Source organism: Pomacea canaliculata, linkage group LG5 (assembly GCF_003073045.1).
Source record: "Pomacea canaliculata isolate SZHN2017 linkage group LG5, ASM307304v1, whole genome shotgun sequence".
In the NCBI taxonomy this organism is placed as follows: Eukaryota; Metazoa; Mollusca; class Gastropoda; order Architaenioglossa; family Ampullariidae; genus Pomacea; species Pomacea canaliculata.
In genome coordinates, this window is record NC_037594.1 from 9,869,619 (window position 1) to 9,885,990 (window position 16,372).

At 42.7% G+C, this 16,372-nt stretch overlaps 1 protein-coding gene across 1 annotated transcript; it reads right to left on the reverse strand.

The window, feature by feature from the left end:
- Nucleotides 1-3,431: 3,431 nt before the first annotated feature.
- Nucleotides 3,432-7,751, reverse strand: LOC112565058 (neuropeptides capa receptor-like). Its single transcript, XM_025240304.1, has 2 exons — nt 7,121-7,751; nt 3,432-5,944 (listed from the first exon to the last, which is right to left on the reverse strand). The coding sequence occupies exon 2, from the start codon at nt 5,912-5,914 to the stop codon at nt 4,886-4,888; it is 1,029 nt and encodes a 342-aa protein (XP_025096089.1). The 5' UTR covers nt 5,915-5,944; nt 7,121-7,751; the 3' UTR covers nt 3,432-4,885.
- Nucleotides 7,752-16,372: the final 8,621 nt, after the last annotated feature.

Here is a 16,372-nt window from a genome sequence, read left to right on the forward strand (position 1 = left end):
GCTGCGCATGTCCAGTCAACAGTAAACACGATGTTTTTCTTTTAGCCAGCTCCCTCTGGACAAAGTTTGCTTTGTGGAGAAGATTGTAATGTCTCGACTGAAAGGCATTTCGAGTTTCCCCTCCTTACAACACTGGCTGTCGGAGTGCCTGAATGGCGAGCTTGATAGACAAGATATCCTCACATTATTGCCAGATTCCGCTATGAATACTACCAAAACATCTCACATTAGTAAGTTTGTAATAAGTATCAGCTATTCAGTAGCCAGTAGCCCAGTCAGCAGTGTGTTTTGAGTTAGTGTTAGTTATTTAGTGCCTCGGGGACCCGCTACAAGCTAACATGATGTAACTTAAGGGACACCTTACATCACTGTGGTGCTGCTGGGCACAAAAGACACATTTAAAGTAATCACTGCTCTAAGACCTTCAAAAGAATGTTGCAGTAGTAATCTACAATATTGACAAATCTGTTTATATTACGAAGTTTGTAAAGTCTTGGGATGTCCAGTGGCGCAACGGATAGCGCCTGTCACAAACACAGTGAGAACTGACTGTCCTGGGTTCATTTCTCGTTTTAGGCGCACTGTTTTTTTACATGCATGTTGCAGTTGTTTGCAACCCTGGGTGCTTTGCTTTGATGTAGCCTTTATTACTTGCTCAGCGTGAAACACCAGACCTCTACAAACACACACTCGACTCTCGCAAACATGTCTCTCATGACTGCACATTTCATAAACATAAAAACAAAATACTTGAAGGGAACTCTTCTCACTGTTACATCACACTGTCCTCGGCAATATCACAAGCTGTGCGAGAGGAAGTAAACAGTCATTAGAGGACACCCACAACGCCTCCAGCTTTCACGCGCTACCTCTCACATTTCGTCCTCGCCAGCCGCACGCCCTCCTGGCTTTACCCTCCCTTTCTTCATCCATCCACCCCTACTCTCTCTCTCTTACTTTTGGGGAAAACAACTCAGAACATAATAAAACAGCATGGCGTCTTGCCCTGGGAACCGTGGAGTGCAACGATTTCTGATAAGAGTGCATCGCTATGGGAGACAACTCTCGCGATAAGCGTGTGTGTAGTACGCATGCGTGCTCGTCATAAACATGGCTGCCGGCAATGTATAGCTTGTTTGAGACGGTTGGGGAACTCCTCCTACATTTATTTCTGCTGCTTGGCAAACCCTCCAGGCATAAACTCACACACACTCGCAAATTATGAACGCTCTCGCCTCCCCTTGCCCTTCCCCAAAATACACCCATACCAACAAATCAAACGAAAGAACAAGAAGATGAACAAACAAATAAGCAAAGAAAGGTGGGTTTGCGCAGAACAGATAATGAGTCACAGGATCCACGTGTTTCAGATTTCCCCGGGGTGTGTCGAACAAAAAAATTTGTGTTGCTTAGTTAAGCGCCTTGTGGTGAGCGCTGGGTGTTGTGTGGCCTGGAGCACGGAGTGCCTTACAATCCCATTCACATTCACACATACTTACACACGTGTGCACATGTCTACACAGGAAATGATGGCTGTAACAGCATCCTAGTCAGATAAGCGATATCATTCATGTTGCCAACACAGGCGCCGAGGTGCCGAGCGAGGCCAGACCTTGTACCAAGAGACCGACAATCTCAAGTTTCTCATCTTCTTAATGGAGGACGAGTCCTTGAAGTCGGAAATGACGTAGCACTCACTTTTTGCTGCGCACGAGACTAAGTAAAACACGAGAATAGGGAGTTTTGTTCCAAGTTTTTTTGCTGCAGTAATAAACAAGTGACAGTTGGTGTTTCGTGTTCCGGTCATTAACACTAATCATCGTTTTAAAGGGAAAGTTGACTGCTTTGCTGACAAGCCGAACAACCGTAAAGAAGTGCAAGCACATCCACCTCATCTTCTGTCAAACGGAGAAAAAGAGTTCAAACAGCGAAGATGACAGGAATGACTGTGGAGGCATCCAACGAACTCTTTGTGTTTCATGAGACAAAAAGCGCGCTACGCTGCGGAAGCATAAATAAGTGATAGGGATCCGGCCATGTCCCTTTCTCACGAAATGATTTGAAAGTATGTAGCGAGGCATAGACTGCACTAGGGATATTTCCCAGCAGGAATCAGGTAGGTGAACCTGAACAGGTGCCAAGCGGGACCGGCAGAGCTCAGCACCGTGAGTCTGGGGTCACCGCTTGTTGTTCTGACCGGAGCTCTTCGCCGCGTCCGGGTACCAGTAGCCAGTGATGACAACACACATATACCTATAATATATATAAATGCACATATGCAGTCCACCACACACAAATAACTATCTAGAGATAGGTAGCTATGACTAGAAGCTACCATGTGACCAGTGTCGGTACACGAGGCAGCTGCTTAGGTCGAAGTATTGGGGTTGGCATGACAACAAAGCGCACATACACTTTGACCACTGCGTACCGGATGCCGGGCGGTCAATAACCGGTTCCTCAAAAACAACAAATATCAATAGTGGACATATGAAGGTTTGAGAAACATCGTCAAGTAAGTTCCATAAAAAAAGGCAAGTCCGGAGTTTGCTGTTAGTTTAAATTCTTGGTGGTCGAAACCCATCAACACAGTCCTGCTGCAGCATCGAGAAAGAAAAGCTCGGTGGTAACTGCCGAGGATTCTTGCTCCAAATCTCTGCGGTCTACGGGAACATATCGGCAAGTTCAGCCCTGAGAGGAATATGTAAGGACAGAGCTGACACGGGACAAAAAGAGAGAAGTGCTGCGGATACAAGAGTGACACACCAAGTGGAGGAGACGACCTCTGACCCTGGGAAGGGGTTCAAGCCCGTTTATTAAAGGGTCGTCCACTTGTGGCTGTCATGCTTCTGTCTGAGTGTGTGGGAGACAGTTTGCTGACACACCATGACCCCACCACTCAGATACAATGTACACATCAAAGAAGGCTAAAATAAACAACAAAACAGTGTAAACATGTAATGTATCATTCAGTCTCACACATACAGAAAAGATTTACTTGCCGGCGCAAAGGTTCCTTCTGAAAAGACCGTTGACGACCTTTGTTTGTTGAGAGCTGTCTGTGTTGACGTGGAATACAAAGACCATGGTTGCCTGTAATCATGGACAACAGCCACTATTTCCCCCATTAGAGAGCGATTACTACTGTCTGTCACAAATGTCATTTGCACAGTTTTATGTATTGAAATAATCGTCTGCGTTTTATTTGCCGAGCTCGTGTCCTGACTAGTAGCCATTAGTTGTGTTTGTTGGCAGAGAAACAGATGTAAATGAGATGCAAATCTCTCTCTCATACAAAAACAAATGTGCATACACGAACAAGTGCACAGACACACACATGAACACTGAATCACATGGCGCGCGCGCACACACACTCACATACTCACGTGCACGAACGCACGCATGCACACACAGAGTAAAGTGCAAACAAACTCATATAAGAAGTATAATTCAGTAAGTGCTTCTACAGCAACCATCATTCTTTGGATACTCCGAACGAATTAGCTCTCTCCGATGATTAGGTTGATTGCTTTTTTGTGCAGTTTCACATGGGATGAATTTGTGAAAATTCTCTCCTTCAATCCAAATTAGCTAATGCTTGTGTTCAAATCCACAGAGAATAATTTTGTCAATGAGGCGTTGAAATTTAGTCAAGTGGTCAATTTATTAGTCGAAATCGAAAACCAAAAAGAAATCATAATAGTGATCAGGATGAAGAGAGTATGGGGCTCCAGTAACCTAGTGGGACAGAAAAATGCACCGAGAGACCTTCCCGCAAAATAACCTGGACAGGTGAAACCTAGAGACATATGCAATGCATACCTGTGGACAGGTGAAGCTTGAGGCAGGTAGATGTATACATAATGTATACTTGAGGACAGTGAAGGCTTGAGGGTGTGTACATGATGTATACTTGACAGTGGAAGCTTGAGGGTGGTAGATGTGTGTAGATGATGTATACTGGAGGGCAGCGGAGGCTTATAGACAGTGGAGACATGTTTACAATGAAATTTGAGGACATTGTAGGGTGCAGACAGTGGGTACATGCAGACAGTAACTAAAACACGTGTCACAGAGCTATACATGCTCTCTAAACAATATTTGAGCTGCCCTAGCAATGAGTCTGATTGTTTCAAGATAAAAAGGATCTCAACCAAATTTTTTCTAAACAGACAAATTGAGTCAGATGTCAGACAAAGTTTGGCAAAGTTACCCTTAAGTTCATAGGAAACCAGTAGCTTCAAAAAAAAAAAAACCGCGTAGGACTGGTATAAAGATACATTTGACAATACATTGGGACTTTCTGGTACTTTGGAGGTTTGGCAATTAGACACTTAGTCTCGACAGGTGGCACTGTGAGATATCTTCCCTTAATACAGACACAGCAAGGTGTAAAAAGGTAACAACAACCCGCTTCGTATTTTGCAAAGTTTCTTTCTTTCTCAGACTGACCCACTTATTGTGTGGTTCCAGTTCAAGGGAGGAAAGCTGTTGCAAATTTCTCAGCCAAGCTTTTTTTACAAACAGGAGTCGCGGCCTTTGCTTGTAGCGCACGTTACTGATGTAAAAATTTTTATTTTTCTCTTTTGACATAATTTCCTACAGAAGCTGGTTACATGCGTGTCCCAAACATTAGTTTTTTTATGAGGCAATCCACATGAAACATCGCCAAATATTGACACAAACAACTGCGTCATGTTGCTGAGAGACTGGAAGTTTATCAAAAAGTTTGTATAACCGCCAGAACTTTCCCAAAAGTGGCCAAGCATCAGTCCATGTCTTTTTTCCTTCATATGTGTCTCAAATGTCTCTAAATGAGGCCCCTGCCACAATATTTTCTGCCTCTTGCAATGTGACCGACACTTAAGTCACGTGATTTTTCCTCTCACTGCGTGACGGTGGTGTGTAGTTCATAGTCCGTGCGACTGTGGACAGAGCCGACCGCTTGGCACAGACAGTATGTGCGCACCAGGTCCTTGAAGCGAGCGCGAAACCTTCTGGCTGACAGGAAGTAGATGTAGAAGTTAACAGCATGTGTGGCATCAGCAAAGCAGATGCTGACTTCTTCAAACATAACCGAGGCGAAGCTCTCCTCCAAGGTGCCGTAGCGGTGCTGACCAAAGGCCAACATCAGGTAGTACACGCAGGTGGGGAAGGTGAGGACCAGGAACACCACGGCGTACGATACCAGCATGATGCTGACGGTTCTCTCGAACTGCACGAAGGCGGGCTGACTGTCATCGTCTTCGTCATCGTCACCTGCGGTGGTCTTAAGAGATGTCCGAAGGACTGTAGTCTGCTTCCTGTAGCCCACGATGGTCAGCGAGGTAAAGATGACGAGGATCGTGAACGGCAGAAAGGAGTACAGACAGACGGTGATCCAGTACCAGACAGGCAAGATGGACAATCGTGAATATTCGGGGAACTGACATGAATTGTCGCCCTTCTCCTTAACGACGACGGCGTACATGTAGCACAACAGCAGCGCCACCCAGAGGGCGGCGGCCATGACAGCGGCCTTCTTTTTCGTGAAGCAGACGGCTTTTTTCTGGGGGTAGCAGACGGTCAGGAACCGCTCGAAGCAGATGAGAACGAGGGTCCAGTTGGCGTAGGAGCTGACTACTTCCACTAGCACCTCCACTTTACACCCGGCGGTGCTGACAGGTACCCCGTAGTTGTACATCTGGTGGAAGACGACTTTGAGGACCAGGGCCAGCAGGTCGGTGACGGCCAGCAGCGCCACGTAGAAAATGGACGCCGTGAAGGGCATGGTCAGGATGGTCAAGACGCTGGCCACGTTGCCAGGGACGCCGAGGATGACTAGTACCCAGATGTAGGTGTTGTGGAAGTAGGAGTAAATGTTGATGTAAGCCATGCGAGCCACATCGTCTTCACTGTTTGTGGAGTTGTCCATTATGACACCCGCGCAGGATCGGACAGAAACCTGAAGAAAAGGAAAGCAGAAAGTAATAATGGAGTGAGTTTAAGAAGAGAATTGATCATGAAATTATGTATATAGATATGTCGCACTCGTTTACAAGCTCAACAGTCGATTTAATTCGAAAGGATTTTAGTGCTGGTACCGACAGACTGAGATCCACACAACCACCTCACTTAATCTCTTGTTTGTTCTAGCAGAGAGTTATTTCAGTTATTTAAATTAGTTTGATTTATACATCATAGATTATTTTAACACAGTTTGTTTTAATTTCCCGAGCAAAGGCTGTGCGTGTATGCAATAAATAATTCTCTTTTACACATGCATGCACACAGCCACACACGCAAACTCATTCACAAATACAGACAAGCAGATACAAATATAAACAGAAACAAATAAATGCGCAAATAATTTAATTAAAAAGGGAGACTAGGTATAAAGATGTAAAAAGATCGAGTGAAAGACAGTTTGTGAAAGGCGGATGAGAAAAGGGCGACAAGATAAGGGGAGATAACAATTCACGGAACACCAACAGTTATCCGCTGTTGTTTATAGCTATAATTCAGTAACGGTCTACTGCATTGTACCTACAACATCTTCAGATGTAACCAATAAACAGAATACTTTTAGCTCTTATGGAGATGTGTAATTAATTTGATAGAAGTAATCCTATTGTTGTCCTAGTTTTCTTTTCCGAATGACAGCAAACAGCTTGAAGTCTGCACAGTCAGCAGACCGCATTTTTGTAAACAGAAAAAAGAAACCAAGCAGATATATTCCTCCCCCCACCTTTTTTTTTTTTTTACTGAATTGAGCTAGGAGCCTGCATCTTGTGTCTGTTCCCGATGTATAAAGTAGTAAAAACAGAAACACTTCTAAGTCACACTTCTACGCTGGACTGTAAAGCTCAGAATTACAAACAACAAACAAACAAAAACAAAAAAAAACACAAGTTTGCGAAAAAGAAGGAGGGAATAAAGTCGTCACTTTACACAGAAGAACGAAAGGAGAAGCGTGTTTAATTGGCTGAATGATGACATCGTTAAGAATGGGTTTGAAAAGACTGTTACAGAAACTGAATCTTACTAATGGAGTTCAATAGTCAAGGTTAGAAAGCTATTTTACCGAGAAAAATTTCAGTACAAATGTTTTAGTATTTAAAACTTCATAAAACATACTCACAGGCACTGAAGTTGACTTGGAGCCGACAGGTTGTTGCCGCCGCCTGACAGCAACCTTTGTGTGTCCCCCAAACTCTGACCCGATGGTGGCTTTCAATCTGCCCAGCCACTTCTCTGTTGTTCTCCCCAAGCCCAGAAACAACAAATATTGCCTCCCCCTCGGTCAGTCGGACACACACTGACTACCTAAGAGCTCGTCTAAGCACACTACAGTGTTGTCTCATGTTGCCAGACCCTAGGGTGCCAGGCTGTCTGCGTCAGAGCCTTGCCTCCGAGGCCTCCACCAAGTGTCTAACCTCATGAACTAGAACGAGAAGGTAATGTGCTGTTGCTGCTGTTGCTGCTGTTGCTGTGTCTAAATGGTTATGGAAGGGTGCTACTGGCATGTCTCAGCCTTCAATGAAATGTTTCTGGAAAAGAAATCTCCTTTCATAAGCAGAGCGGCGCCCCAGTTCCCTGGTGTTCAGTATAGTGTCTACCCACTTAAAGAAAAGAAATGATATTGTTCTCAGTGATTTCTCTAATGGGATCATGAATTTGAGACTTGTTCTGCACAATATTTCCCAACTTGATACTACTGACTTTCTGATGAGGTATTCATGAATACATTAACTGCCCCTCTGCGTGCTAATAAATAAAGGTCACACATAATTATCTTAGATTGGGAGTAAACTGCTCGAGAGGGCGTGCGAACTAGAGATGGAGAGATATGCCACGTGTAGACTGTGGAGATGTATTATGCGATAAACTTTATCTGTGCGGCCGCCTGCTGCTCAAGTGCGCGCCTGTGTAGATCTTTCCGCTGGCGAGAAAGCACATCAGCGAACACATCAGCGAACACATCAGCGAACACATCAGCAAAAACATCAGCAAACACATCAGCGAACACATCAGCGAACACATCAGCAAACACATCAGCAGAAACATCAGAAAACACATCAAGGAACACATCAGCGAACACATCAGCAGAAACATCAGCAAACACATCAGCGAACACATCAGCAAACACGTGCATAAAGACATTGCAGCTGATGGAGATGTGGAAGGAAAGAGCGATGAGCTGCCCATAGTCAAGAGGTACAAAGAGGAACAGCGACTGTCACCAAGATAGGATCGTGAGACCTCCCATCAGACATATTTTATTACTCGTGTCTCCGTGTGTGAATTACAGAGAGCAAAACAAAACAATAATCAAATGTTGATGTTGTTCAGAAACATATGGTGTACTAGTTTTCTATATGTGATTAGTTATTTGAACTTTATTTACTTATCTATAGCATTGTTTCAGTAAAGCAAACTTATAACAGTCGATTGTAGCTAAACGCTGATTAACTCATTCGCTACGTCAGGGTTCAACGAGGTCACATTCCCCTCGTGCGCACGGAAATTCACCAATTTAAAAAAAATAACAATAATAACTGTAAGAGATAGAAAAAAAAATTAAACTAATAATGCGATATCCAGCTCTGCGAAAAAAGAAAAAAAGTGAATCCTCCCTTCCCGACTGTGCCAGTGCGTTGATAAGAAGCTTCACGCCATCAACATCAGCAGAAGCGCTCAAGCGTCATCAGGTCACGTGGTGCTGTGAGAGATTCTTGGCGCCAGGAAAGAGGACTGCTGGAAGGAGACATGGGAAAAGAGGGAAGAACAATAAGGGGCTGTGTTGTAATCTGAAGCTGTGTTTGTACAAACTTCAAGCTTTCTTTTGTGGTTGTGCATGAGAAAAATTGTTTACGAGTATCACAACCTTTTCTCTTCAGTATTTTAAAATTTTTTGTGGAATAGATGGACAATGGGAGAAGCCACAATGGGATGAGGGATTAAGGGACAATCATGTCACAGACGGAGGTGGCTAGTAGGTTAAAGCTCTCTGAAAGTGTTTGCATCTAGCATTTTTCTTAATGTGTTTCCATGCCAAATATTAAACTACTTGACTTTTTGAAAGAGAATAATGAATGTGAATAATCAGACTAACCTTTTCACATTAGCTTGTGTGTTTTATTTGAGAAAAGAATGAAACTTTTGGAACTTAGGGTCCTTTGTTAGGCCCAACAGATTTGATAGTCTGTTGATTTTGACAGACGAGCCATTGAAACGACTACTGTTCTTGTCAATCAGAATATAAGGAGAGATTACTGTAAATTAAAAGCTCAGTAATACTAGTTTCTTCACTATAAATTATAGTACCTGCAGACATCGCTGACATGTAGAAAGATTATCAGCTATTGCCGACAAAAACAATCACAGGATTTTAGTCGTTGAGTTCCGATTGGTATGTAAACAGATGATCAAAATGTTATTGGAATATAACATATGGACTCTTGAAATGTAATATTTTGCGAGACGGAATAGTGCTGCCGAAGAGGAAATAATAACAACAAAATGTTACGAGCAAGCTTTGTTGCAGTTTATTTCTTAACAACTATAAATATAATATTATTGTCTAGCCTTGTATGCCAATCTGCTCAGTATTGTTTTATCTTGCAGATACAAGATGTTTGTTTAGGCTCAGAAAGCATGCTCTGGTATTTTGCTTGGGTGATGTATTTGTAGATTGTTGGTGTTGCTTGTAAAGTCATCCTTCAGCTTGTTCATGTATGACACGTTGATAACATAACAACCCTGAGTGTGAGTCACTGTAATCTGTCTTCATCTGACATATTGGTGTTTGCCATGCCAACTGTTGTATCACCTAAACAGAGAGAGGACTTGTTTGCAATCCTGTTTTTATTTAATTTGTTTGCAATTGTGAAGCCTCAGAACTCGCTTTTATGCACACATGTTATCAAATAACACACAGGGTCACTCCTACTACAGACACTACATACACAAAGTAAATACAAACACGTGTTCTGCACGCTCGGGGTCAGGACAGGGTCACAGTGAAGCTGTCGTTATGAAATTACCAGGTGGTAAGAGAATCAGTGACGAAGGCTGACAGGTAATCTGTTCCAAGTTGAGGTTTGGTAAGAAAAAGAACTCACTAAGAATAATCTACAGCAGACACACATGAAGGACAAGATCATATCTTACAATAAGATTTTATATGTTGATAATAAATAACTAATATCCTAACCTTGCTAAAAAAAAATCTCCCTAAAGGGTAGCTAAATTCCAGTCTCATATTTACAAACACACGTATCTTTAACCATCTGTACATCTTTTCAACAACCGTTCAGTAATTTTGTTTACAATAATACAATCTACAAAAACAACGTTAGGAACTAATTTTTTTTCCTTTTTAGTAACACGATTGAAACGAGGGAGCCATGTCTTATCTTGCAATAAAAAATTATAACATGACCTAAGTTTTCTTTTATCTCAGAGCACTACCAATGTTTGAAATTAGTAGATTTTTCTTCTCACATAGTTCTTTCTGATGGCACGCAGGTCTTCTTTCTCATTATTTCATAAAATTTAGGTTCCGATCATCGCACTGTTACTTCACGATGTTCACGCATAAAACATTCTAAGATGAAACTTTATTCGTAACTGTTGTCCGAATATGGTTAAAACTACTTTGAGACGATTTTCGCTGTCGGCAGAAAAAATAGTTCCCCATTAACTCCTTAAAGCGAGACCGGAACCTGTTGGCAGACAGAAAGTAAATGTAGAAGTTAGCGGCGTGGTTGACTTCTGACAAGCTTATGGCCAGATGATGGAGCATTACTGAAGCAAACCACCTTTCAGGAGTGTCATTTTTAAGTATGTTCCATGGTTTAATGAGGTGATAGATGCAGGTGGGCAAGGTGAGTATCATAAAGACAATCGCCGCACACACCATCATGATGCACATGGTCTGTTCATATCGCGCGAAACTTGTCCTACTAGATATGTTGGTGGTTGTCGCCCTGATAGTCTTTCGAGCCTTTGTCTGCCGCCAGAGACTGACGGTGATGAAGCCGGTGAAGATAGAGAGAAGAATGAAGGGCAGAAAAAAGTAAATGGAGGATGCGATCCAGTACCAGTAGGTCTTAACGAACTTACATGCGTACTCCGGGTAGTCACAGTGTCCCTCTTCCATCTTGTCCAAATTAATGAATCCATACAGAAAACACAAAAGCAGAAAGACTCCAAGTAGGACAGCAATGACAATAGCTCTTTGCATAGTAAAGTAGGCATTTCGTTTTAGGGGATAGCACACGGCTAGGAACCTCTCAAAACAGATGAGGACGAGGATCCAGTTGGCGTAGCAGCTGACCACCTGAATAAACACATCCCCTTTACACAGAAATGTATTTGGTGGTACCTTGTTATAGATAATTTGTTGATATATTAGCTTGAGCACCAGAGCTGCGAGGTCTGCCGCCGCCAACAGCACCACGTATACGGTGGCCGTGGTGATGGTCATTGTAGCAACTGTCAAGATGCAGGCCACGTTGCCAGGGACGCCAAAGGCTGCGAGGACCCAGATGTAGGAGGCGAAGTACAGTATTTGAATGTTGTCGTAGTAATTCATCAGATCCGATACAACATCGCTTGTGTTATTCATTTTGCTGCCGTTTACGTGGTACTCTGTAAAAGTCGTTTTATATATATTTTAGATACATTTCAGTAATTAGTACAACATGTGTGGTGTCGGTGAGCTAAATCTTAGACATCTTAAACAAATGAAGGTGCGCGACAAACCCACAGACCCTGGTTGTCCCGACAGCGAGCCCACCAATGAATTTTGGTTACTAAATAATATGTGGATACCTGACATTTATTTGTCCTTTTTTCTGTCTTTGCTACATTAAAGTCAGCAAATAAAGTGACGGGGTGTAACGGATAAGTACTTAGTAGAGGGGGTTAGGAGGGAAGATCGACAACCGTGGTTGATCTGATTTAGCGTAGTGGGCTGGAAGTTGTTTGCCCTTGATCAAATGACGTAAACTGGGACGTCAAAATAAGGTGACGTAAAATATAGAGGAAAATAACGTTAGAGAAAAAAACGGAAAGCAGAGAGCTAACGGCGGAACCGAAGTGAGAGCTGGTGGATTTTTCTCGGGACTTTCTCGCAACTGCTGCGACAGCGGAAAAAGTATTACGGAAAGTAATACCGTGGGTAAACTACAGGTGGATGTACTTCACAGGTCGTGAGTCACTGTAGTCCGTGTTCGCACCGTGGGGGAGCTCTGTGGCTTGGGCATCCCGCAGTACAGTTTCTTGGTGGGGCCAAGAAACCAAACACTGGCGTAAGCGAGAAAACAACGGTCCCAGAACGGAAAAACTTGGTGCAAGACTGGTGCACCGACCTCCATCTGTCGCCTGGAAGGGACAGTTCTTAACAGCCGGAGAGTAAGCGCCGGTGGAGGAAAGGTTTCCTCCTGGCCTTCAGCTAATCTAACATCATCCTGCCAAACACCCAGGAGGCGGCCGAGACCGAGACGTCCTGCTTGTAAACTGTTGGTACCGTAAAAACCATTTATTTTCAATAATAAATAGACTTCGTGGAAAGAAGATTAGTGGGACTAATTAGAATAGAGGACTTGGGAGGGTCTCAAAGACTTTAATATAAAAAGGTTAATGTTTCATCAAGAACGAACATTTTGTTTTATTCTTCATCAGTGACAATATTTATGAGAGTCGATTTTATTGTTAACTTTAATAGTATGTTGGAGGAATGATAACATATTGGTAATATATCTTGTGTGGCGAATGAAGGAGTGAATCTATGAGTGTTGATACTTTGCCTTTGTTTCATTTGACATTGTATTTGAATTGAATAATTATTCGTGCCTCTAAGAAGGTACGCCCACCCTCAAGCGATCAGGATATTTTGGTTTGTGGAAAGAATGCGCGTGTCCGCGGACGGTCCGTGACACGGGGATAGGAGAAAACAGTTGATGCCACCTGTAAATGTTTCCTCACATGTGTGTCTATGTTCCTGACTTCACTTCTGACTCAGTGCTTGTCATCAAAAGCGAAGCATGCATTTTTATCTTCTTTAATATCGCACGAGTCCAATGGCACAGGCAATCTACCTGCTTGGTTTTGTCAGCATTCATAACATTATAGTCAATCCAACCAGCAGATGATGCGAACAGAAAATAGAAGAGGAAAAAACCCATTCCAAATATAGTCTCATCCTAATGCAGCAGCTCAGTCAAAAAAACCGTAAGATATACAACACGCGTGTCAGGAGTGCCTCCAAGACAAAATTTTACCCCTTGACCTCACTATCTTGAATATTTTTATCACTGCACTTTACAGATCCTCACTCGCCTACCCAAATATCCTAGAGTCTAAATATTCTCCAAATTTCCCTTATTTAGAGTGTGATTTATTTAAACATTGATATCTAAGATATTGCGAGGAATTCTATTCCTAGGAACAGAAATAGAGAAGAGACATAAAATATTAATTAAAGGTGAAATGTTTGAAAGAGAGAAGATAACAGTCACGACAAAAGTCACGCACAAACACTTTTCTTTAACCTATTCTGTAAAACTTTAGGTGATCTTAAACATCGCTTTGGGAGTAAAGGACTGGACCTGTCAAACATTAACTAGAGCTGATCGAGGAAGTTGAAAAAATGAAAATTATTGTTAGGTTTAAAGAGATCTATCGCAGGAATGAAACTTAAGCTTTTATTAAAAGTTGCTATGCCTTCGAACTAAAAAAGAAAATGATATAATAAATGTTATTAAAAGTATTTGAACTTTTTTACCTTCATTGAGATTTTTGTTATAGTATAAAATAATAATCATGATATAGTATATTAAGAACCTTCTCATTCTGAACATTATCTTGTTGGTAATGATCGAAATATTTGCAAGAGAACCTGGACTAATAAGAAAGGTTTTGCCTACCTTGACACGTAGAACAATGCACGGATTGTGTCCCTTCCTTGTCCGGCTAGGGGCCGAGGCGCCAGCGAGAAGTCGTCTGTGGCTGGACAGATCCTCAGGACCGTGTGTGTGTAAACACCCGACTAAACACCTGTAAACACCCGACTACCACAGACTGAGCAAGTCTTGGAGGCTGCAATGGTTGTGTCTCTTGTGTCTACCACGCTGCTGTCTGGCCAGCAAAGCCGGTGCCTTGTGTTTTATAACATCCCTGCAGATCCCATAGGGCCTCACCATGCTGTCTGCCCTAGTGTAAGAATACATCGCAGGCGGCACAGCCCAAAACCCTTTACAGAAGCGAGTTCCCCAAGCACGCATTGCTGGCTGATTGTTTTCATCGACATCCACAAGTTTATCAAACATGAACATCTTGATCCTTGATTGTTACTTTCAAATTGTTGAATTAGAATTATATATGGGGCTATGTTTTACCTGCAGCTGTTATGTGTACAATGTTTGGGCATTATGTTTGCATCAAAGACTAAGATGTTCTGTCGCACAACTCCATCTCTATAATGTAAATTCATTATCTTCCTAGTATTGGGTTAGTGCCCGGTGGAGAAAGTTCGGTGTGTGGGTGAGCGGGTGTTGCTGATGCTCATGAGGACCTCCTACAGCGTAGTTTGTCATTGGTAGATATACGTGGCAGTATGCCCACACATTATCACTGCCAAAAAAAGTTTCCAGACAGTGATGTCTCAGATGAGAAGCCATCATGTGACCTGGTCGAAAGCTAGAACATTTTGGGCTTTTTGCTTTGTTTTTGTGGTTGTTTTGATGTATCTCGTAATTACTGATAAAGTCATTTTACAGACATCTTTCTAATGATTGCTAAAAAGATATTCCTTTCCTGTCCATTACGAAGACTATAATATTATTCTGTTGGCCATTACTTTGCTATAACATTCATGGGGTCGTATTCACAGCCGTTGGTTAAGCGTTAACCAATGGCGATCTCGTGACTAACCGTTGGTTAGCGGGAACAACACGTAATCATGGGATTATATCTGAGGTAACCGATGAACCTCAACCGTCGTAGTGTCCTCTTCCGTTAAATACCGAAACCGATAGTTAAAAATGGCGGTGATTATTTTGTTTAAAGCAAGACAGAGGAGTGTTTTAAGTAGAGAAAGAGAGAAATGTTAAAATCAATCTAACTTATAAGTCAGTAAATTCTTGTGCAAAGTAAGGTTTACCCTACAGCACATCCTTAGCCTCATGGATGCCATCTAAGATCAAATTCAGCATCCCGATCTCGTTGGTGAACTATTTCCAATCCTACACGTGTGCTTAGAATAGAGGTTCTCTGCCACATGCAGTTTTCGGAATGTTTGTGATGACATGAGTGGTGACATTTACAAGAGAAAGAATTTCAAATAAATCTTACACAAACTAATCATTGGCATCAGCAACTTGGTCATTTGCCCTTAGCCTGGTATCAGACTTGGGGCTAGGGTGGGGACAAACACATGGATCTGGCAGCTGATAGAACCCGCTACTCATGCCTATCTTCCTGATGTGCGTTGTCTTTTGAAGGTGCATTCTGCTGCTGACCAGGCTGCTCCACACGTGTGTGGTTTGGGGATGTCTGTAATTTATCAGCTTCATCCAGTGGTTGCTCTGATACTGTGTATCGTCGTGATGTGATGCGTCTTCATTTTCTCAAAATGACATTCTCCAGAAAACTTTGCGAGAAGATACACACACTATGAATAATAAAGTTCTGCAAACTCTCAGAAATGTAAGAATGGAAAATATGCAGGCAGGCGTGTGATTATTTTAAATTTTAGTTTAGTGAAGTAGATTCTCAGTCACATGACACCCACAATGATAGGTACAGGTCTCCGAGTTTCAAGAATGTAACTGAGCGTGTTCTGACTTCTGTCAGCCAAGGAATAACATCACGTGCAGGCAGCTCCTAATTTGTGAAGACTCTAAAGATGGCAGGAGGCGGTTAACTAGCTTTGGCCAGGCTGCCGCCACCTTCACCGCTGTGTGAGTCTCTCTAGGACTACAAACGTGGAAGCAGCGTGTTGATATTAAGTTAACATATTGGCATTGTATCCAAGTGCTGCGGGGGCACGTGAGAACGCGAGCAAGTGAGGGCAATACTTTGTCCTTTCATCCCTATTCCCGCTTCCACCCTTGTGTCCAAAGAGCGGCGCCATGATGACATAGACATCGAGACTATAAACAGTTGGCGAGATAACGAGGGTCAGATCCCGACTAGGGACACTCTCTAAATGTGGCTCCTGTCCACAGGGTTGGGCGCCGGCGGTTTTCTTCCCCCACCTTCTCCCCCCATAGTGTGAAATCACCTCAAGGTGGAAGAACTTTCCTACTAAATACACCAACAAACCAACCAAGTGCTTGAAGAGAGAGATGGAAATGTTGTATTGGATGCCAAAATTAATTTTCAA